The sequence below is a fragment of the Cervus elaphus genome, chromosome 3, assembly GCF_910594005.1.
Source record: "Cervus elaphus chromosome 3, mCerEla1.1, whole genome shotgun sequence".
Taxonomy (NCBI): domain Eukaryota; kingdom Metazoa; phylum Chordata; class Mammalia; order Artiodactyla; family Cervidae; genus Cervus; species Cervus elaphus.
In genome coordinates, this window is record NC_057817.1 from 43,913,906 (window position 1) to 43,936,726 (window position 22,821).

General features: G+C 35.8%; 1 protein-coding gene across 8 annotated transcripts in view; it reads left to right on the forward strand.

Annotated features, from left to right (window-relative positions):
• Window positions 1–19,155, forward strand: part of MDM1 (Mdm1 nuclear protein) — a 45,361-nt gene extending 26,206 nt beyond the window's left edge. For 6 of the 8 annotated variants that reach the window (XM_043887797.1, XM_043887775.1, XM_043887768.1 and 3 more), the window contains 11 exons: window positions 1,108–1,275; window positions 2,519–2,622; window positions 2,703–2,802; window positions 7,930–7,959; window positions 8,294–8,469; window positions 9,479–9,775; window positions 10,555–10,667; window positions 10,765–10,874; window positions 15,761–16,013; window positions 17,612–17,671; window positions 18,891–19,155. In XM_043887797.1, the coding sequence (XP_043743732.1) occupies window positions 1,108–1,275; window positions 2,519–2,622; window positions 2,703–2,802; window positions 7,930–7,959; window positions 8,294–8,469; window positions 9,479–9,775; window positions 10,555–10,667; window positions 10,765–10,874; window positions 15,761–16,013; window positions 17,612–17,671; window positions 18,891–19,003 (1,524 nt within the window). In that variant the 3' untranslated portion in view covers window positions 19,004–19,155. The remainder of the gene's footprint in view (window positions 1–1,107; window positions 1,276–2,518; window positions 2,623–2,702; window positions 2,803–7,929; window positions 7,960–8,293; window positions 8,470–9,478; window positions 9,776–10,554; window positions 10,668–10,764; window positions 10,875–15,760; window positions 16,014–17,611; window positions 17,672–18,890) is intronic. The other 2 variants (XM_043887804.1, XM_043887814.1) reach the window with 1 other exon arrangement.
• Window positions 19,156–22,821: the final 3,666 nt, after the last annotated feature.

The window sequence follows — 22,821 nt, forward strand, 5'->3', positions numbered from 1 at the left end:
TCCATATGAATTTACATTCCCACAAATAGTGTACAGAGGTTCCCTTTTCTCTACATCCTCACCAACATTTTGTTATCTTTTATATTTTGTTAATGCCCATTCTATCGTATGTGAGGTAAAGTCTCATTGATGTTGATTTACTCCTTGATGATTAGTGGTGTGTTCACGTACCTGTTGACCGTTTATGTTTTCTTTGGAAAAAAGTTCTTTTGCCTATTTTTAATCAGCTTTTTTTTTTTTCTATTCAGTTTTATGAGTTCTTTATTATTTTGAATATTAACTCTTTATCACATATGATTTGCAAAATTTCCCATTCCATAGGTTATGTTTCAATTTTGTTGATGGTTTCCCTTCTTGTATGAAATGTTTTGGTTTGATGTAGTCCCACTTGTTTATGATTGCTTTTGTTGCCTTTGTTTTTGGTGTCAAATCCAAAAAAGACCCATGTCAAGGAGCTTAGCCTATGTTTTCTTTTAGGAGTTTTATGGTTTCAGGGCTTACATTCAAATCTGTAATCCATTTTGATTTAATTTGTATATGTGGCATAAGATAGTAGTCTAGATTCATTCTTTTGCATGTGGCTATCCAGTTTTGTTAGCAGTATTTATTGAAGAAACCCTTTTCCCATTTTACATTCTTGACTTCTTTGTCATAAATTAATTGACTGTATATGTGTGGGCTTGTTTCTGGACTCATTCTGTTCCATTGACCTATGAGTCTGTTTTTATGCCTCTCTGCCCATTTTTTAATCTCGTTGTTTTTTGCTATTCAATTGAGTTCCTTGAGTTCTTTAAATATTTTAGAAATTGATCCCTTACGAGATGTATGCAGGTATTTTCTTGTACTCAATAGTTTGTCTTTTCACTCTGTTGATTGTTTTCTGTACAGAGGTTTTTTATTAATTTGACACAATCCCATTTGCCTATTTTTGCTTTTGTTGCAATGGCTATTAATTAGCCATGTGAAATGAAATTATAGTCATATATAATTTTCTCTTTTTTGTATCCTGATGATTCAACTTTATATGTGAAATGCTTTAAGCAATTGAAGTTCTAAGTTCTATATATTTAACAAAAAAAACTAAACTAAAGTAATTTTTGTTTTAAGGTTTTCCACAATAAAAGCAAATTTGTTCCACAATTCAAAGGTAACTCAGTCATCCATGAAACTGAATACAAAAGAAATTTTAAGGGCTTATCCCCAGTGAAAGAACCAAAATTAAGAAGTCATTTGAAGGAAAACGGAAATTTTGAAACAATATCTCCTGAAAAGAAGGTATTTGTCAATTCTTTAAACAAAAGAAAATTCTCATGATTTGAAACTCTATACATCTTCTTTTACTTACCACCATTTGCAACTTTATAAGTTTCCCTTTACTTATCACCACTTGAGATTTTTGTTTTTAGCTAGTTCATTAATTTGTTTGTTCACTAAATGTCAAATGTTCATTGAACCCTTGGTAGAAGCCAGGCACTGGTCGGTACTGAGAATACAATGATAACCACACTAAGCCTTAAGCAGCTCTTAGGCCACGAGCTCTTGTTGCATGGGGTAGACAGAGATGTAAATAATTAAGTATAATACACTGCAATGAATGCTTAATAATATAGCAGGTAAGTCTGCTATGCCTAATATCAAATGATTGGCCCTACAGTGATGTGAACTTAAGGGGTTACAGGGGTCATAGAAACACATACTTTAAATTAAATCATGGAAATTAAGACAGAAATAGACATACACACGTTATTTATTATAGCCAGTAAAATTCACACGACTTACCTCAGTACATACAAACACCTACTTCTGTAAAAAAATCACAGCTGTTTAAGTTGCATCATCAGATTAAAACTATTGTAAGTTATAGGTGAATCAGGCATAGGTCCTATTTTTAAATCTCCTGGAATGTCATACCTATTTTATGGATTCTAAGAGTGAAAACTATATGACTGAAAGTAAAATGATTTTATATATATAATAAATATATTATAGTTGTATATGTATTATAAAATCATACATATATATTATATATAATGTATGTGTATAATGTATAATACTTTTTTATTTGGACTTAAAATATTCTTAAAGAGAAAAAGAATTGTTAAGTTATTCAGTAAAGCAATGTGCTAACTTAACTTTTTGGGACCTTGCATTTAATTATTGTAACAATTAAGTGTAGATTTAGAATATCAAGGGAAAATGTAAGACCAATGTTCAAAAGGTAGTTGAACATCTAAATAAGTAAACTTGATACAATTAAAACATTTTTCCTAGCCAAGTATGTAAAATTTTTGTTAGAAAATGAAACCATATCCTGAGCTATATACTTCAAGAAACTAACCAGACATACTAGTTTCAAAACTTGCTTGTTGACTTGTGATTTCTGCATTATCTTAGTAGTAAAAGCTTAGCTTTAAAACAATTATAATTCAGTATCCAAGTATACTTTATGACATCTGTATTTTCACTTTAATGTATGACATAAATGGAGCATGAAAAGTTCAAATTATTTTCATTGTAGTGTAATAAAACAGATGAGCCTTTAAAATCAGAAGCAGAGATGGAATCAAAAGACTCAAACCAGCCTAAAAAGAAACTTACTCCTTGGAGACATCAAAGGCTTGGGTATGTATTTTGTAAAAAAATATCATAGTATTTAGCTAATCAGCATGGTGAAATATTTACTCTCATTTCATTTCTGTTAGGAAGGTGAATTCTGAATATAGAGCAAAATTTCTGAGCCCAGCCCAGTATTTATATAAAGCTGGGGCTTGGACACGTGTGAAGGAAAACATACCAGATCAGGTGAGTATATAAGCTCAGTAAACCCACATTTTCTCTGATACTACTTCAGTTTAATTTCAGTAGTTTTACCTAGTAGTAGGGACTACAGTTTGAAGATATATGATGTGGTAATAGCACCAGAAGTATCAGTTGGATATTATTTATCAGTGTATTTACTTTTTTTTTTTAATACCAACTAGCTCCTTAGAGATTAATTATAAGGTCTTTAAAGTTAAAAATGTTTTAAAAATCAACTATTTATATTAATGAAGTCAGTTTATAGAATTGTAGCATTATAGACTTGATTATTTTATAACTTGCAGACCTCCACTGTCAAGTGAAAGAAAGTGAAAGTGAAGTTGCTCAGTCATGTCCGACTCTTTATGACCATGGACTGTAGCCTATCAGGCTCCTCCGTCCATGGAATTTTCTAGGCTAGAGTACTGGAGTGGGTTGCCGTTTCCTTCTCCAGAGGATCTTCCTGACCCAGGGATTGAACCCGGGTCTCCCGAATTGCAGACAGACACTTTACCATCAGAGCTAGCAGGGAAGCTCTCTGTTAAGTGAAGACTGATTAATTTTTCAAGATTAGTTTGTCTGACTGCACCCACTGTTAGCTCCTTATTTTGGAAGATTATCTCTTGGCCTGAGACTTTTAAAATTAAGATGAGTTGGTAGTTAGGGTTTCAGTCAGTTCAGTAGCTCAGTAGTGTCCGACTCTTTGTAACCCCATGGACTGCAGCACGCCAGGCTTCCCTGTCCATCACCAACTCCCAGAGCTTACTCAAACTCATGTCCATTGAGTCGGTGATACCATCCAACCATCTCATCCTCAGTCGTTCGCTTCACCTCCCACCTTCAACCTTTCCCAGCATCAGGGTCTTTTCCAATAAGTCAGGTCTTCGCATCAGGTGGCCAAAGTATTGCAGTTTCAGCTTCACATTCTGTCCTTCCAGTGAATATTCAGGACTGATTTCCTTAGGATTGACTGGTTGGATCTCCTTGCAGTCCAAGGGACTCTCAAGAGTCTTCTCCAACACCACAGTTCAAAAGCATCAATTCAGAAGCGCTCAGATTTCTTTATGGTCCAACTCTCACATCCATACATGACTACTGGAAAAACCATAGCTTTGACTACATGGACCTTTGTTGGCAAAGTAATGTCTCTGCTTATTAATATGTTGTGTGGGTTGGCCATAACTTTTCTTCCAAGGAGCAAGCACCTTTTAATTTCATGGCTGCAGTCATCTTCTGCAGTGAGTTTGGAGCCTGTCACTGTTTCCACTGTTTCCCCATCTATTTGCCATGAAGTGATGGGACCAGATGCCATGATCTTAGTTTTCTGAATGTTGAGGTTTAAGCCAACTTTTTCACTCTCCTCTTTCACTTTCATCAAGAGGCTCTGTAGTTCTTCTTCGTTTTCTGCTATAAGGGTGGTGTCATCTGCATATCGGGGGTTATTTCTCCTGGCAGTCTTGATTCCATTTGTGCTTCATCCGGTCCAGCATTTCTCATGATGTACTCTGAATATAAGTTAATAAGCAGCGTGACAATATACAGCCTTGACGTACTCCTTTCCCGATTTGGAACCAGTCTGTTGTTCCATGTCCAGTTCTAACTGTTGCTTCTTGAGCTGCATACAGATTTCTCAGGAGGCAGGTAAGGTGGTCTGGTATTCCCATCTCTTTAAGAATTTGCCACAGTTTGTTGTGATCCACACAGTCAAAGGCTTTAGCATAGTTAAGGTTTAGATCTAAATATTTAATGGACTCCAAGGATTGTTACATCTGAAGTCATGATAAGGTAACAATCCTCATTCTTGCCCTCATGGGAGAGGACATTTTTATTTTTGTTGTTAATTTAAGATCTTTCTTTAAGATTTCCTATTTAAGATTTCTCTCTTTAAGATTCCCATGGTAACGTGACTTTTCTGGGGTGTTTGTTTTATTAATTACTACTGGTGGTTGAAAGTGTTTAAATTAGTGGAATAGTTTGCCTTAACTTCATGGTCAAAATCATTCAAAAAGCAAATTGGAGTTAGAATAGAATAAGAATTTTTAGTTATGAGATTAGTGATCACTGATGGTGATAACAGTTTTTGTTAACCAGATCATAGACATTTAATATTTTACTTAAATCTTATATACATTTTTTTCCCTGGAAGATACTTTATGTGGCTGCTTTTGATGTACCAATAATTAAGGAATATCCACATTATCCTACTCCTAACATTTCATGGAATATTATTCACACTCTTCAAATGCACTTGGACATAGGTGACTTTATTATTTGAGTATTAACTCACTTGAAGTCATGTTATAGTTTTCTAGTCCATGTGACATCTTCATTTTCCTCTTTCTTCTTTGAGATACTGTACTTTTTGAATCTATAAGTAATCTAGTCACTAGGTATTTTAAACCAAGTCCTAAGTTCATATTCACATAACATTAAGGTAGTTGATTTTTTTGGTCCAGTAGTTGTTTGTTATCTCCAAACTATAACCAGTGGCACTGTTCCTCTTTAAAATGCTCACTTCAAGGGTTGTTTTTTAATAATAACCAGCAATTAAAATTGTTAAGTTCCATCCTCAGATTAACTACTAGATTCTGTGTTAAATGCCTTTTTTCCTTGATTTTTAGGTAGTCTTCTTATCACCCCGACTACACTGGTTGAGATCATTTTTTTCTAATGTACTTCCAGAAATTGAACTTTGTTTCAAGATGAAGTGCCACTTTTGAGAGATGTTCTATAATTTGACAGATTTTTAAGGACTTTTAGGTATAATGTGACTCTTCATTTTAAGGGGATGAATTTTGGGAAAAAGAAAATTTTATTCCCCAATTTTCTGAGTTTGAATCATTTAAATTTTAAACAAATTTAGTTGTGTTCTTAATTTAGAAAGAGAAATTCAGAAAGGAAGACATTTTATTTATAGCATTTATGTCATGTAATCTGATTGTATTACTTGACCTGGGAAGGGGTGTGTATATTGCTTTAATTGTTTGGCCTGGCTTATTCATATCTTTTTTAGTGACTCTGGTTTTTGGCTGTGGGGATTGTTTTTAACACTGAGTTCAAACAATTGATTTTTTTACACTTTGTAGCAGAACAAACACCTTACTTTGAAAATATCAGCCTCCTATTATTTCATATTAGTTTAGGATGCAGAAGTTTAAAAGTATGTATTTGCAAAATAGCGCAACATTAGCATGAAGATTATTAACAAAGATTGCTGATAAAGTCAGTTTAAAGCATTGAGTTTTAAATGTCAGTAACAGACAAAGCTGAATAAAGTTTTTACAGAATTTCTGTATCTCCACTCCCTTCTTTAAAAAGAATCAGTGTCAAATAAAACTGGGTCACTGTGTACATGGAGGGGATGTTCGTCTGTCCTCTCGTTGATCAATCAGTGATGTCCTTCCCCGTGGATAGAACACAGCCTTCTCCGTGGCTCCTTCTTGCTCGACCCTGACTCAGCGCAGGACTGGCAGGACCCCTTTTGAAGCCCTCCTCCAGTTTATATCTCATTTGTCTATTATGGCATAGATCATACCAGTGTTATGATAGTGATTTATCATATGGGAGGAAGCTGGCCTCCTCGGCCCGATTGTGAGTTCACTCAGTGCAGGCCCTTTCTTGCTTAGCTTTGTGCCAGCCGTTAGTCCACACTCAGGACAGGCTGTGGAATCAGTGTTGAGAGGCTGCATTCTCCCTTACCTCAAGGGATTTGTAGGTTAGCAGGGGAGAATGACACAAGCAATAATTCCAGAAAAATGAAGTAAGTGCTAGTGAGGATATGCACGAAGAGCTTTGAGAGCACAGAGGAGGAAGTGATCCTAAGACGTGAAGATTTTATCATGCAGGTGATGGGGTGACCATAATACATTTGAAGCATGCAAGGACTTACTAGGAATAAAATCTGAATTCTATCAAGACACTTTATTACAAGGTTCCTGTGCATTCAGAATACCCTGATTATGAGTTCAGACTCAATCCGTGTGTCTCAATTCTACCTGTTAAATGAAAAAAAACATTAGCAATTTTCTGCAAGTTAAAAAAAAAGGTAAATGAATATGGCTCAATTTTTTTGACAGTGAAGAAAACAATATTTTGAATTATCCTTTGGGAATGTTTCAGGTTTGGTTCATTAGAGCAATAGGATTCTATTGGGCTTTTGTGGGGTTTTTTTTACCCTGGCAGGTGCTGTCCTTTGCTTTGGCTGATTCATTAGATGTAGCACTTGCTTCCCTCTGCATCAGTAGTATCCTTAAGGAGCTGAGGATATGTTTTCTCCAGCTACTTTCACAGTGCTAATTTCATTATATGCTTTTTTGTTTTCAAGTGAGAGAAGAGAAGCTTTAGCAGACAGTATTCAGATAGCCTTTTCAGGCTAATACTCTGTCTTTATGATAGGAAAAAATTACAGTTTTTTTTTTTTTTTTGAGAGTAAATCAAACAGATTATTGAAAACAATTTTAAGCTGCAACTTAGTTTTTTTACATTGTGGAATTGTATTTAAGAAAGCCAGAAGGTGGCAGTATAATGTATAAAATGAAAGAGTTTCAGTGAGTATAACAGACTCCTTTTCATGTGAAAATGTATTTTTTTGCGTATGAAGGAATTAATATGTGAGTCACCTTATATATATAGCTCATCAGAATATTTTTGGGGGGTATCCTGTTACTTTGTTGAATTCATTACATCTATTATTGTGATAGTCTTTTAAATTATGTATTTAATACTGGTTTGGCTGATTACAAGGGAATGTTGAGGAATTTGGAGGGGGAAGTCATGAGACTCTCAGTGGCGTTTCTGTGGTAGTAGCAACTGTACATAAGCCAAGAAGTACAGACTGAGGCTCGGGCTTTCTGGCGTGTCAGCAGTCTTCCAGAGGTGGGGAACAGTCATTAGGTTACCTTGTGGTGGACAGCATTCCACTCGTGCAAGAATGTCGTTGGTTTTCAAGGCAATGTTAAAGTATCTTGGTTACCAAATTAAATGTTGTTAAAAGTACTATAAAAAATATTGATTGACAAGTTTTTGGTATATATTTAGAAGGAAGAATAATAAGATATTTCACTGGTTCCCATTAATATTCAGTTATGGCATTAACCTGTCATTAAGTATGTTTCTGTGTTCCTCCTCTAGGCTTCTGTAAATGCCATGTGGTATGCGGAGGTTGGTCTCTTTCGTGTTTTTAAAAATTGTAATAATTCGTAGAGTACTTGTGTAATTTCAGTTGAAGAAAGAAGTAGGTGTCAGTGTTTTTCTTAGCTGCTGCAAATTTCTCCCTGCCTGCTGGCCTGAAATAAAATAATTGCATTGTGCTTAAGCTTGACTCTTTTAATTTCTGCTTAAAAGTGCACATAGTCTTATGAATGTATGTGGCTATTTTTGCCTTTCTTTCTCCTTGGTCTCTGGCTGTATTTGTGCAGTGTCTTGGATATTCTACCTGGTGGTATTTGCAAGGAGCATTTAAAATAATACATGGTATCTCAACTCTCCTGCATAGGTTAAAGAACTCCGAGAGAAGGCTGAGTTTTATAGGAAACGAGTTCAGGGAACCCATTTTTCTCGGGACCATCTAAATCAGATTCTGTCTGCAAGCAACCGCTGTTGGGATGTCTCCTCAACTACAAGCTCAGAAGGAACCATTAGCAGCAATATCAGAGCGCTAGATCTTGCTGGGTGAGATGTTCTTAGTGGATGGTGAAAAAGTATGTTATAGAGTGATGTGGATCATAGAATTATGTAGGAAAATGATATGAAGACTCAAAATTTGGATAGTCAAATGGAAATGTATCAGCCACTTACTACTTTTAGTTTATTTTTTGTGAAAAGTAAAACTATACATACTTGCTTTACACACTTGTGTAGAAATAATGCATAATTTAAATCTGGAAGTTTGGATTTTATCATATTCCTTGTTAGCAATTAAGAGTAAAATGGGGATGACTAGCAGTAGACATAAAACTTTATAAAGTAAAACAAAAAGACAACAATAATAAAAAATTAGAGAATATTAGCTATTAGTACATATCCATTATCATTCAATATTGAACTTTGGCCCTGATTCTATGGAACAATTCTATTTTAGGTTTTATAGTGAACACAAACTACTAAGAGGAATAGCACATTGATTTGTATCAAATAAAATAGATTTGTTTTCATAGAGTATTAGTATGATCATACATACCAAATTGAACTGTAAATTCTAACTATGTGACATCTGATTTTAAAAGTCCACAAAATGTGTTCTTTAACAGTGACTCAAAAAGATTAACCTAATCTAAAATACAAAATTTGAATTAGCTTATTTGATCTATAAGTACACACAAGTTTGTGCACAAACCCTAATTGAGTAACAGAACAAGTTAAACCATTTAGGGTGTCCTATTTATGTATGCAATTATCAGTTGAGAAATACGTAGGAGTTTTGTCAGCAGTAGTACAGGCATATATGTGTGATGGTAGTAGTAAAAGGACATAAGTTTATTTTGGAATATTTTGATAGATTATAACTTTTAAGTTCTATAAAATGAACTCTTAGTTTGATTGTTTTTTCTTCAATATCTGGGCAAAGCAATATCAGTGGGAAACATAGTTGTGAACCATGGAAGGGAATGACGGACTTAGTAAGTATCAATTAGAAACCTCAAACTATTAAATTTAAAATAAAACTTATTTTGTTATGCAGAGATCCTACAAGCCATAAGACTTTGCAGAAATGTCCTTCTACACAGCTAGAAGAAAAAAGACCTATCTTGGAAGAACAGCCCCAGAAAACTACCACAGAGAAAGTGGGTGTGTCAGATGCTCCCATACCTGTTAGAAGGCGTCTGGCTTGGGATGCTGAGGACACCACTGAAGACATACAGAAACAACCGAGAGAGGAGGAGGAGGAGGAAGAGGAAAGGGACAAGCAGGTTAATGTGGAAGAGCTGGAGAAGTTGGAAGTACAGGAAGAATCTAAAGCAGACAAGATAAAAGAAGAGTAAGTGTTTTAAATTAATCAGTATGTAGACGCATTATTGTTCACAGATAATAAGTATTTCATTTTGTCACTGATAGTGGTTTACATTTTTGGTTTCATGACTAATAAAAAGCAGATTTTACTTTAATGTCATGAAATAGGCACTTCTATATGGTTTATATAATTTGATTCACTCAGGGATTTGAGTCACCACTAATTGGGAATTGAACACTCGAACACTGAATTACTTGGGGAGGAAGTAGTTAGTGTTCTTTTTATTTATATTCTGCTAATTATGATTTTCAAGATATGATTAGCCAGATATCTCTGAAAGAATGACTTCCTTTATGACTTGAGGAAAAATAACTAATATTCTTTACTGTCAGATGGTTATACCGAAAAAGAAATGTTTTATAATGTTAAAATAAGCGATTTCTGCAAATAACTAATTTCTGTTGATTTATATGCATATTGTTTTGGGAAGTGGTTCTCTACCATTGGTTATAGTGTTTTTTGTCCATAGTCCAACCCCCATATTATTCATTCACGAGATTTGCAGCTAATGGAACCTAGGCTCTGATTCAGGGGAAGAATTCTCCAGTGTGTTGCTGACTTGCAGTGATCTCTCCTCTTTTCCAGTAGTCCGCTTCTCTTAACTGCATGTGGATTTGTTTCTTATTTTTTCAGAAGCAAAATGGCCTTCTCTTACAGGTCTATGCTTTAATTGCATAATGATGGCAAAGTATTTTTTTTTATCATATTTTCTAGAGGACATGCTTCATAATTGTCTTAATTTGCAGGTCGGAGTCATCTTCTATGTCTTCAGGGAAAGGAGGCAGGCTTCCTACTCCAAAGCTGAGAGAACTGGGTGGAATCCAGAGGACTCATCATGATCTTACCACTCCAGCTGTTGGTAATAGGCGGATACCGTACAGTTCTTATTTCACCTGCTTCCTCTACCTGATAATTTAGTTTAAATTGAAACAGTGGCATCTTCTGTATTTTTCCAGGTGGTGCAGTTTTAGTGTCTCCATCTAAAGTGAAGCCTCCAGTCATAGAACAGAGGAAAAGAATATCCTCTCAGGATGGCTTAGAAACTTTGAAGAATGACTTTAGGAAGGTAAATATTTACTCTTTGGAGAAAAACATCTCTTCAGGAAGTGATTTAGTCACATGCAATAAATACATGAGAGGTTCAGATTTTAGAAAATTCTGTCTGTCATATATGGAGATGATGTTATTAACCTACTTTCAGAATGCAAAGGCATTGAATTGTTTTTGGGGGTAATGCCATTGTATTTTGACTGCATACTTTCAAATATTGTCAGTAGTGACAACAGAGAGAGAGAGAGAAGAAAAACAATACTGTTGATTGTGTATCTACTCTGGCCGTTTTGTCCAGGCACTGATTTAACTGGAGATGTAGCAGTGAAAGATGCAGGTAGAAATCCTGGCCCTCACTGAATTCACGTTCTAGAGGAGGAGGGAGACAATAAACAGGATAATTAGGTAAAATACACAGTATTTTAGATAGTGATAAGGGCTAAGGAGAAGAATAAAGCAGGGGAAGTGAGTGGGAATTGGCCAGGGACATTCTCACTGAGAGGGTGGCATTTGAGCAGAATCTGAAGCAGGTAAGGGACTGACCCATATGCATATCTAGGAAGGCATTTTACAAAAAGAGCAGCAGGTGCAAAGTCCTCCAGTTGAGAAGGTGCCTGATTCCTTGAGGAACAGGCAGGGAGTCAGCATGGCTGGAGCTGAGAGCTGAGAGCAAGAGAGAGAATAGAATGGGCAGTGAGGTCAGAGGCATAATGAAGGATTAAATTATGTAGGGCCTTAGAGGTCATAGCAAAGACTTTGCATTTTATTCTGAAGGAAATGCAAAGTCTTTGGAGGAGCAGAGGAATGATATGATTTGACTTAGGTTTTTCCAAGGTCACTCTGGCTACTGTATTGGGAATGGACAATAGAGGTGCAAGAGCAAGTAATTGAAACTAGTTAGTCAATTACAGTATCCAGGAAAGAGGTAACAATCATTTGGATCATAATGGTAGCCATACCAGGAGCTAGATTTGCTTTTTTTCCCCATTGTTTACCCCTTGGTTACTGGTAGGCAGGAGAGTCATTAAACCTGCTGTACACAGTCATTTTCTGCCCTTTGTTTTCTTAAAAAAGCTGCTGTCATAACGTTAAATCCATGTCATTCAGTTATCAATAAATTGATACTGACAATTCATTCAGCAATTGAATTAGCAATGCATTCAGTTAGCAGTAAATTATCCCTGTCATTCAGTTGCCATTGTTTAATATCATTCTATCTTTTTTACCATAGGAGTTAACAAGAATTACTATCATAATATCTAGAAATATATTTTGCTGGTAACTTTTAATGACATACCTTGAATTGTGGGAGTATTATGGGGCAGCAGCAATTTGGGAAACTTACGTGGAGATGATCATAATAGCTAGCATTTACTGAACACTTACTATGTTCTAGGCTCTGTGCTAAGCACTTTACATGTATTAATTTGTTCAGTCTTCATAATGACTCTGTGAGGTAAATATTGTTAATATTCTCATTTAGGTGAAACTGAGGACATGCAGCTGCCAAACAGTGAAGCAGAATTTGTCCCCAGGCAGTCTCTTCTCAGAGCCCACATTTTTAACCCTTAAACAGCACTGTCTCATAAAACTTGAGAGTAAAATTTTCATGGTATTGGTTTGTCAAGTACCATCTGTACATTTTATAAATGATATTAAAAACCCAAGTGTTTGTTAGCTCACTTCATTCAGCAGATGTTTCTTATCCATTTACGTACATGCTAGATTCTGTGCTTGTGATAATAAGCGAAAGTAGACATAGTACATTGGGCTTCCCATGTAGCTCAGCTGGTAAAGAATCCACCTGCAATGCAGGAGACCCTGGTTCAATTCCTGGGTTGGGAAGATCCGCTAGAGAAGGGATAGGCTACCCACTCCAGTATTCTTGGGCTTCCCTGGTGGCTCAGCTGGTAAAGAATCTGCCTGCAATGCAGGAGACCTGGGTTCGATCCCTGGGGTGGGAAGATCCCCTGGAGAAGGAAAAGGCTACCCACTCCAGTGTTCTGGCCTGGAGAATTTTATGGACTGTATAGTTCATGGGGTTGCAAAGAGTCGACACGACTGAGTGACTTTCTCTTTCAGACATGGTACATGATTTTACTGAACCTACAGTCCTGTGAGAATCATACCCCGCAAAAAGTAAAATTAAAACTAGTAATTGTTTCAGAGAAGTATATACAGCTATTCTGGAAGAAATTGACCCAGTAATGGAGATCAGGAAGCTTCTTGAAAGTCAAGGATGCTTCTTTGAAGAAGTCATAATTGAGTTGAGATACAGAGAAAGAAGAGCTAACTAGGTAAAAAGAGTGGGGAAAAGGATAGCATTTGCTAAGATCTTGTGGAGAGAAAGGACGTAGAGTTTTAAGAAACAAAAGCCAGTCCTGTGTGCGGCAGGAAGCAGATGCAAGATGAGTTTGGAAAAGAGAGCAATACTGAGCATTTCTTTCATCTCAAGTAAAATAGAAAGCCATTGAAATATTTTAAATATGGAGTGTTGTGATTGATTCATGTTTTGCAAGATCTTTCTGGCTGCCGTGGAAGGCAAGAATAGACTGGATACCTCTGAAGGCCCATTGCAATAGTCCAGGTAGGAGCTGTGATAGCTTGGACTAAGAAGGTGGGCACCGACATGAGTGAAATTGAAGAATTGTGTGAGGGGAACAACATCAAGGCCTGGTTCTGGGTTGGATAATGTCTCCTAGGTTTCTGACTTAATCAGCAGGATTGATGGAGAGCGCCATGCTCTGAGTAAGAGAACTCTGCACCACAGCCATCTTTGGAGGGGAATATCAGGAGTTTCGTTTTCGTTCATTCAGTTCACAGTTTACTGTGCTTTTACAATGTGCCAAGCACTGTTAGGGTTTGGGGATTCATTGGTAATCAAGATAAAATCTCTGCCGTCATGAAACTTACATTTTCACTGGGAGAATAGACAAATGATTTTTTAAAAAGAATTTCAGATAACAGTGAGCGCTGTGAATTAAATAAAACTGCAGACAACCTCCAAGGGGTGGGTGAGACAGTTTTTAAGTCATCAGAACAGGCACCTCTGAGGAGGTGACATTTTAACAAGACCTGGCTAATGAGGGAGGTGCCCAGTGCAGAGACATGGGCCAGAGATTGTTTTCCAGAAAGAAAGAACAGCAAGGGCACATGTACAACAGTGACAGTTTCATAGAGTGAAAAGGCCTGTGGAGCCTGGAGGAAGAAGGCAAAGGAGAGGTGGGGAATGAAAGTGGGAAGGGAGGCTGGGTAAGGAGTGGGGATGTTATTCTAATGTCAGTGGGAAGCCCTTGGAGGAGTTCAAGCTATTAAACAAATATAAATCTCTGATACACTTGATAAATAAAATCAGTGGCTCCTCAGTGGAGAGCACATTTTACTGGGGCGAGTAGGAGCAGTGAGGCCAGTAAGGAGGTTTTCGGTTCAAGAACAGGTCATGAAATCAGTTAAATTAAACCTGGGAACCCCATGTACTACAAGTATTCTACAAATTTAACTCAGGTTTTAACAATAATAAAACCAATTTGACAGAAATTCCAAATTCTGTATATGTATGTACAAAAAGAAAAAAAATCAATTTTCATAAGACATCTTCATAATTAAAAAGGGAAGCAAGTGGAAGATTTGTATTTTTTATCTTATTAATAGATCTTGATTTTTAAAAATTTGTTTTTTTGGGTGAGACCTCAGGCTATCTCCTCTTTGAAGCAATAAGCCAAGCCTTCTAATTGCAGAAAATGATGCTTAAGATCAGAGTAGTGTTTTGAACATTGCATTGATAAACTTAAAGTTAATAACTAAAGGCAACAATTACAAGGAATAATCAGGAAAATTTGGAGCTATATTTGATTTTACTGGTTTATATTATCCTAAAAGTGAAGTTATACAGGGATTTTGACCCTCGTGATACATAATCATTGTGGAAAAACAGAAAATACTGACCAAAAAACTTAAAAGTCATACCTACTGTAGAAACATCCATTGTTGAGTTTGAGTTACTTAGATATAAAGTGTATTTGTTTATTATACTGTAGATAAGTTTTCATAATACATTTTTCCTCACCTAGCAATGTATTATAAATGTACTCCCATGTCATTAATTTATAATTTGATTTTTAATTGTGATATGATATCTGTAGTTATACTAAGGCTAGATGCTTATTGTTGAAACATTTTTTAAAACTAGATGCCTATTGTTATATCTTAATTTTCCTGTTTTGAAAAGATGCTGTAAAGAAATCATCCATCCTTTACCTACATTTTTGTTCTTATTGTTGTTACCTCTTTTTATGTAAATACTCCTTAAGTATTAATTTCGTGGTCAGAGAACCACAGTATAAAGACTTTTGCTGTGATTTACCAGCTTCCCGTAAGGTTGTGCTACCAGAAACACCAGTGAGAGTGCCCGTTCTCCTGCATCTTCGTCAGTTCAGGGTGTTACAGTTTGTTGCTTAAAATTCATTTTTATAATTTGTTAAGTGAAAAGTTAGTACTTATATGAATACTTGTATTTTGAAATTATTTGATGAGTGAGGTATAGAATGTGTTTGCTATTTGTAGTTTGTATATGAACTGTTGATATATATCCTTATTTTACCTTTACATTAGGTTTATCTTGCTACTTTTAAAGAAATATTTATGTAACAATGGTAAATTCATTGTCAATCCAATAAGTTGTGTATTTTCCCCAAGTTTGTCATTTTTCTTATTTACACATTGTTTTTATTTAGCTAAATATCTTTATATTGGTTGTTAGACTTACAAAATCTTCCCCACATGAAGGTTTCATAATTTTCCCCCATGTTTTTACCTATTTCATTTATGGTTATTTGTGTATTTAAATGTTTGTTTTATTTATATATGGGTACCCACATATATGCTTTTTTTTTTGTCATTTAGAAAGAAAGTCATGCTATATCCCTCCTGACTTCTCCAGCTGCTGGTATTAAAACAGTTGATCCCTTGCCTTTGAGGGAAGATTCTGAACCCAATATCCCCAAATTTGGTGAGACAACTCTTCCAGTTTCAAAAATACTAGAATACCCACCTAACACACCTGGGAAGTCTGCCTCTCCACCCTGCGCCCCATCCTACTGGCATCCTTCTCGTCGGATTCAGGGCTCCCTGAGAGATCCAGAATTCCAGCATAATGGTAATTACTTAGGTTTTACTTTTTTGTCTATTAAAATGAATGTGCTATACTGATAGATACAGAGGCTGTAAGTGTACTATGTTATTTAGTTTTAGTTAACACAGTAGATTTCTTTAAACAGAAAAAAAACCTCATCTTTGACACACTCAAGTTGTGCCGTGCCCAAGTTCACTTTGGTCTAAGTGTGAGATGTCTCACGTTCTTTTCCAAAAATGTGTAGGCAGCCCGTTAGATGCCATAGCACCTTTCCCCAGGTGTGACAACCAAAGATGTCTTCAGACGTAACAGATGTTACCTGGATGTAGAATTCAAGTCATAAAATATTTCCCTTCAGTTTTATTAGCTATCGCTCTGCTCTTTTTTGACGTCCGTTAGTATTGTTGAGAAATCTGATGCACTTTTTATTTTTGATCTTTTGTATGTGACCTTTTTTTTCCCCTGACAGTTCTCAGCATCTTCTCTTATACCTAGTGCTCTGAAATTTTATGGTGGGTCCCTTTGCATTCATTTTGCTAGTACTCAGTAGAGCTCTTCAATCTGAAAAGTCATGTTCCTCAGTTCTGGGAAATTTTCTTAAATTATTTAGTCAGTAATTTCTTCCCCTCCAGTCTCTCTTGCTCCCTTCTGGCACTGTTATTTTTCAGATCTTGGACATGCTGCAGATGCTGTTTTCTTATCTTAGCTGTTATATTTTCCATCTCTGTCTTTTTGTTTTAATTTGAAAGGGTTACTAATTTTTATCTTCTACTTGAGTTTTAAAATATGTTGCTGCATTTTTAATTTCTAAGTTTTTTTTAAACATGCATACTCCTTCTATATAAGCATTCTGTTACTATTTCATGGATAGCATGTTTTACGTGGTTGCGGAGATAAATGATACATATATATAATGCTCCTATTTGGAATATGGTTTCTTCTTTCCCCCAGTTGAATCTGGTGTCTTTCAGTCAAAGTAGCTGTGATAAACCTTCTTTAGCAATAAGACCTCAATTCCTCTTTTGGGAGATGGGCAGTTACCCTGCTGTGTAAAATGAAAGATGGATCTGGTAGACTCTTCTATAGAAAGACAATTAGATTCCTGATTCAGTTTTCCCTTCTCTTCAACTTTCAGTGGTACTCAGTACTCCCAACCACCCAGCCATCAGGGGAGCAAATCAATTGCTTCCTGGTTTCCCTTCTCTGCTGCCTGAGGATTTAGCTCCATTGGCTATGATAACCACACACTCACTGCCTTCCATTTGCTTTCCACTTTTCAAACTTTTGTTTCTGTTTTCTTGTTTCCCATTATCTTTGTCCTCGGTTTATATTGCTTTTGTAGATGTGTATAGTCCAACTATCATCTTTAAAGAGAAGCTTATTGTATTTCTTTCAAGTTAGATTAGTATTGTCATTGAGAAGAATCCTAGGAGGTTATCCCTTGTTTGTTTACATATTTGCTAAGCATATCATGAATTAATGAATGGCCCTTTGGAGGAATTTCTATTAAAGGTATAAAGTTAAGCTTTTTGACAGTCTACCTTCTCTTCAAGTTGACTGTAAGATAAATTGTTGGGTGGCTTTGAAGGATAATTTCTTATGGCTTTTTTTTTTTTTTTAAGTGGGAAAATCAAGGATGAACAATTTCCAGTTACCTCAGCATGAAGCCTTTAATGATGAAGGTATTTCAATAGTCAAATAACACAAGATAAAAGTATATTTTATTAGATAGTAGTTTATAATAGTATAATGATTTTACATTCGGTTAGCACTTTATAGTTTACAGAGTACTTCCATAGATGGCTTTTCATTAGATCCTTAAAACTCTGTGAAGGGGGTAAACTATCCCCATTTTACTCGTGAGTAAACTAGGCGCTAAGCCTTGAAGAGTCTGTTTTAAAGCAAATGGATGGCAAGAGATGCATCACACCCACGGCAGTACTCTGTTTTCCACCCTGGCTGGCTGGTGGCTCAGGAATTCGGCCTAGCATTACATCCATCATTTTCTTCAAATGTCTGTATATTCTCAAAAAATACATGATTAGGGAAAATGAGTGTTTTTCTCTTGTGTGGTTTTTATTCTGAAAAATTCGGTTACTTCTAATGGTGGCAGGAGGAATTTTGAATTCTTGATGTTGAACAATTGAAATTACTATTTTAATGCAACCTAAGAGGTATAAAATTACTGTTTATAAATTTTGAATTTGAAAGTAAATTTGAATACTTTATGTATTATGGCTTCACACACATTGAAGGTTCCTTCCTCTTAGCAAGTTTGAGACTCCTTTCAGAATTCATTGAGCTAGAAATCAGGTTGTTATGTTTTGAAATGCCAATATCTGGACACTGAATCCTGTCTTGTTTTCTTTTTAATGGAAGAACAGTGTTTACAAATAACTTGATAATTGATTTGCTTACTCAGAATGAGGAATTTCAGTAATAATGAAGGGTAGCATATTAAAGTCAGACATCATTTCTATATTAAGTGAAATGACTTTAGAAATATGATGTGGGTACCATGTGAAGGTATGGCATTTTGTTTTTAAAATGTGAAGGTTTCTTTTGCTCAAACAGCTGTGCTTTTTAAAGTAGGACAAGACAGTATGATGATGAATTGTTTCCAGGTAATACCACAGTCCATGTGTTTGTGTAATGACATAGTGGGATTTCAGGAAAAAAACAGAATGCTCATTTAATGTAGAAGTGTTTGATTTCTATATGATACACTTGGAAAATTACTGTGAACGATCCAAAAAATACTAATCTTATATTTTAATAGATTATGTGTTTGTGATAGTCAGTATTGACATCACAGAGCTTGATGCTTTTAATTTTCTCTTGATGTTTTGAAACAGTGTTTTTATGAGCTTTTTTGCACTGAATGTAATTCTTTCCTTGCAGATGAGGACAGGTTCTCAGAAATCTCTGCTCGCTCTGCGGCCTCTAGTCTCCAGGCTTCTCAAACTCTGGCACGAGCTCGGAAAAGGAAGGAGAGTTTCTGGGGCAAAACATAACTAGGCAGACACCTAGTTGGGTTGCTTTTATCTGGGGGAACCATTGGCATACTTTTTCATTATTGCTTTACTATATTAAGACTTCAAGTATTTGGATTTTTTGCTAACATTTCCTACTTAAAAAGAATTGTTTTTTTTTTTTTTTTTTTTTTTTGCAATACTCAGTTCAATTTACTGGAAAATTTTTAACATAGGTTCATGAAATTTTAACTTTTGAAGGATTCTTTTTGCATCTGTTCCCAAAATATAAAGACATAGATTACATAGTTCTTCACATGTTATAACTTGTATAAAGTGTCAGGGCTAGCTGGTAGAATTGTGAATTTCCCCTATCCAGAGAATATTCTTAAATATGAATAAAGTAAAGTAAAAATTAAGATTTAAGTGTAAAGTATAGATTACCTGAAGATTGGCTTTATGTATCTTTACAATTGTAGATGTCATAAAATGAATTTGTTGTTCCTTTAACTTTTGCTGTGGTGTTTATTTTAGTACCTTCTGTTTGTGGTTACAGTGTTAAAATAATTGTACTTCAGATTGAAAATACTAGCTTTTGTATATACTTTTCTTATTTATGTAACAAAGTTTGCTGAGAGAATATGTATATTTTTTATCTTTGTGTGTACTCTGTTTGTATAAGGACTTTGGCTTACATTTGAATAATGTCTGAATTTTGAAAAATTTGTATAATGGAAAATTAAAACTTTGTAGATATTTTGAAATAAAATGATCAACTGTTTCAGTTCTGTTTGTTTCAAGCGTTTCAAGGGTTTGGCTTCTCTAGAGAGTTATTACATGGAACAAATGATTATCTTTTAAAAACATTTTACTCACAACAGCTTAAGCACATCATAGTTCTTTTGCATTTATCCAAATGCAGCAAAACTGAGTCCTCAATACTTTTGCACAAATATAGGAAAAAATGTAGAATTTCCAAGGCAGACTCATTTTTTAAAAATTGGACACAGACTTTTTGATTATACTTTTTTACTCTTAGGACATGTTCTGTGGTCTTACTCTTTATCTTGCAAATCATGATAAACTTAATTTTCTAAAAAATATGGATTTCATAAAATATAATACATAAAATATTTACATAAATATTTACAATAGATAGAAGTTACTGAAGATAATACACAGAATATTGATGCCTGCTGGTTAGAAAACAAGTGTATAGTCTGTTCTAAAGTGCTTAATTTGGTCAAGAGTGCTTGTGCAAATCACTGGTTTACAATAAGGGCCTTAAAGATCTTATGTTATCATGAGGTTATAAAGAACTGTAGGCATACAAACTATTTGCTTACATTCCACAGACCTTTTAAAACTGTTGATTTAAAAAGTTACTAAGCCCCAGCAATCTCACTACTGGGCATATACCCTGAGAAAATCAAAATTCAAAAAGACTCATGCACAATTATGTATAATAAACTGCAGTTATTAAAAATTTTACAGTTCAGGGATTTCCCTGGTGGCCCAGTGGTTAAGACTGTCTACCAATGCAGGAGGTGCAGGTTTGATCCTTGGTTGGGGAGCTGAGATCCTACATGCCCTGTGGCCAAAAAACCAAAAACATAAAACAGAAACGATACTGTAAAAAATTCAAAACAGACTTTAAAAGTGGTCCACATAAAAAAATCTTTAAAAAAGTATATAAAAATTTTATAGCTCAGTGAGTTTGGAAAGAATGCATACATCTGTGAAACCAACACCACGACCAAGATACACTGCATTTCCGTCATAAAAAGTTTCTCCATTTCACTTTGCAGTTCAATCCATCCCCCCCACCCTAGTCCTCAAGGAAATCACTAATCTGCTTTCTGTCAGTTTATAATAATTTTATATACATGGAACCATCTTTTTTATCTGGCTTTCACTCAGCATGTTTTTGAAAGTCATCTATATGTTGGGCACCTATATTCCCTTTTAATCCACTGACTCACGGTGAACTTTTGGGTTATTTGCAGCTTGGGACTATAATGAATAATTAAAATCTATTGTGAAAATCTTTGTATAGACATAAACTTTAATTTCTCTGGAAAATCCTAGGCAATTCAATTTTTTAATCTTTAATATAACTTCAAGTATACGGTACACCCTATTATAAACTGGTGATTTGTTTTTTTTTTTTGAAATTGGTATCTCAAACTAGACAGGGAACAAACATCAATCAGGATCACAGTGGAAGTAGCACGCCAATTGCCTCTGTTCTTTGCCCCTATCTTCACCCCAGATGCTGAGATGCTCATGTGTCCCTGGTTGAGAACTCAGATAAAAATGCACAAACATATAATTCAAATTTTGTATACATGTATGGGAATGGATATTCATGTCGGATCTCATCTCAGTCTCTGTGGGAGTCTGAACTCCAAGTTAAGAACTCTTCAAGGATGATTTTGAGGATTAAGGGTAAAACACATGATAAACATGCTTAGTGGGGCTTCCCAGGTGGCTCAGTGGTAAAGAATCTGCCCGCCAAGCAGGAGCCCTGGGTTTGATCTCTGGGTTGGGAAGATCCCATGGAGGAGGAGATGGCAATCCACTCCAGTATTCTTGCCTGAGAAATCCCATGGAGAGAGGAGCCCGGTGAGCTATAGTCCATGGGGTCACAAAAAGTTGGACATGACTTAGTGACTAAACAATAACAACAACAAAACATGCTTAGTACTTGGTGGAATATGTTACCTTGAGATTTAAGTACACATATTATCATTTTACAGATGGGAAAACCCTCTTAAATGACTGGACTAAGACCTGATAGCTGGTGAGTTCGATCTAGGTCTTATTCAGTCTATCCACACTGCCTACTCTGGAGTGTTTATACTAAAATTGTGAGTCCTACTGTGATTCAATTCTCTCTGGTTGATTCATTTGGAAGTGTTTTTTTTTTTTTTTTACTTTATCATCTTAGAAGATAAACATCTTTCTAGTCAGGTAAAAGTATATGGGAAACAAGTTATTGTACTAGCAGAGTCAATCAGCGTAAAAGTGAGTTAACATTCAAAACAAATTTGTTCTCATATAAGTAGCGTTGCAGCTGGCTACCCAGGGAGCTCAGGATGGATTATGTACCTTTGTTGCAGTTGCCGACACCCCCAAAATATTTATCACAACTTCTAGAAGTTTACCAAGGGAGCAAATACTCTAAAATGGTAAATGATCCTAGAATCATTTATGTTTGGTTTTGAGTATGTTTTAGGACCTTTTACATGTGGCATCAGTCATGATGGCGTGCTCAGGGCACAGTCTTTGTCAAGCTGCCATCATCGCTCTTTCAAGATGAGTCAGTGGTACAAAGGCTGCCACAGGCAAAAGAACAGTCCCTGTCATTGGATGAGCTAGGGTTGTGCCCTGCCTGAGAAAAGAGCCTGCAGTCTAGCCAATCATGAAAAAAGCAAGCCAGTGGCATCTTCACTAATGGTGATCCTGCAACCTGAGTTGACCTTATGCATCTTTCTCCTATGGTGAGTGGAGGCATAGAAAGCTCCAGCCTTTTTCGTTCCTTTCAGATTCGGAGTCAAACTGTCTTACTGTTTCATATTTCATTCCCACCTGGTCCTTCGAGACCCGCTAAGGGTAGCAGCCTCTCTCAAACAGAGGACGGCTCTCCTGCTATACTACACCTGCTATAACGCAGGTAAGAAGAAAGAGTAGTCATCCTAAACATGGCATCCGTTCCCTGGGGGTGCAGTAGATAAGAATCTGCCTGTCAATGCAGGGGTCACAGTTTCCATCCCTGGTCCAGGGATGTGGACCTGTCCACATGCTGGGAAGCACCTAAGCTCCACAACTACTGAGCCCACACTTCAGAGCCTGCATGC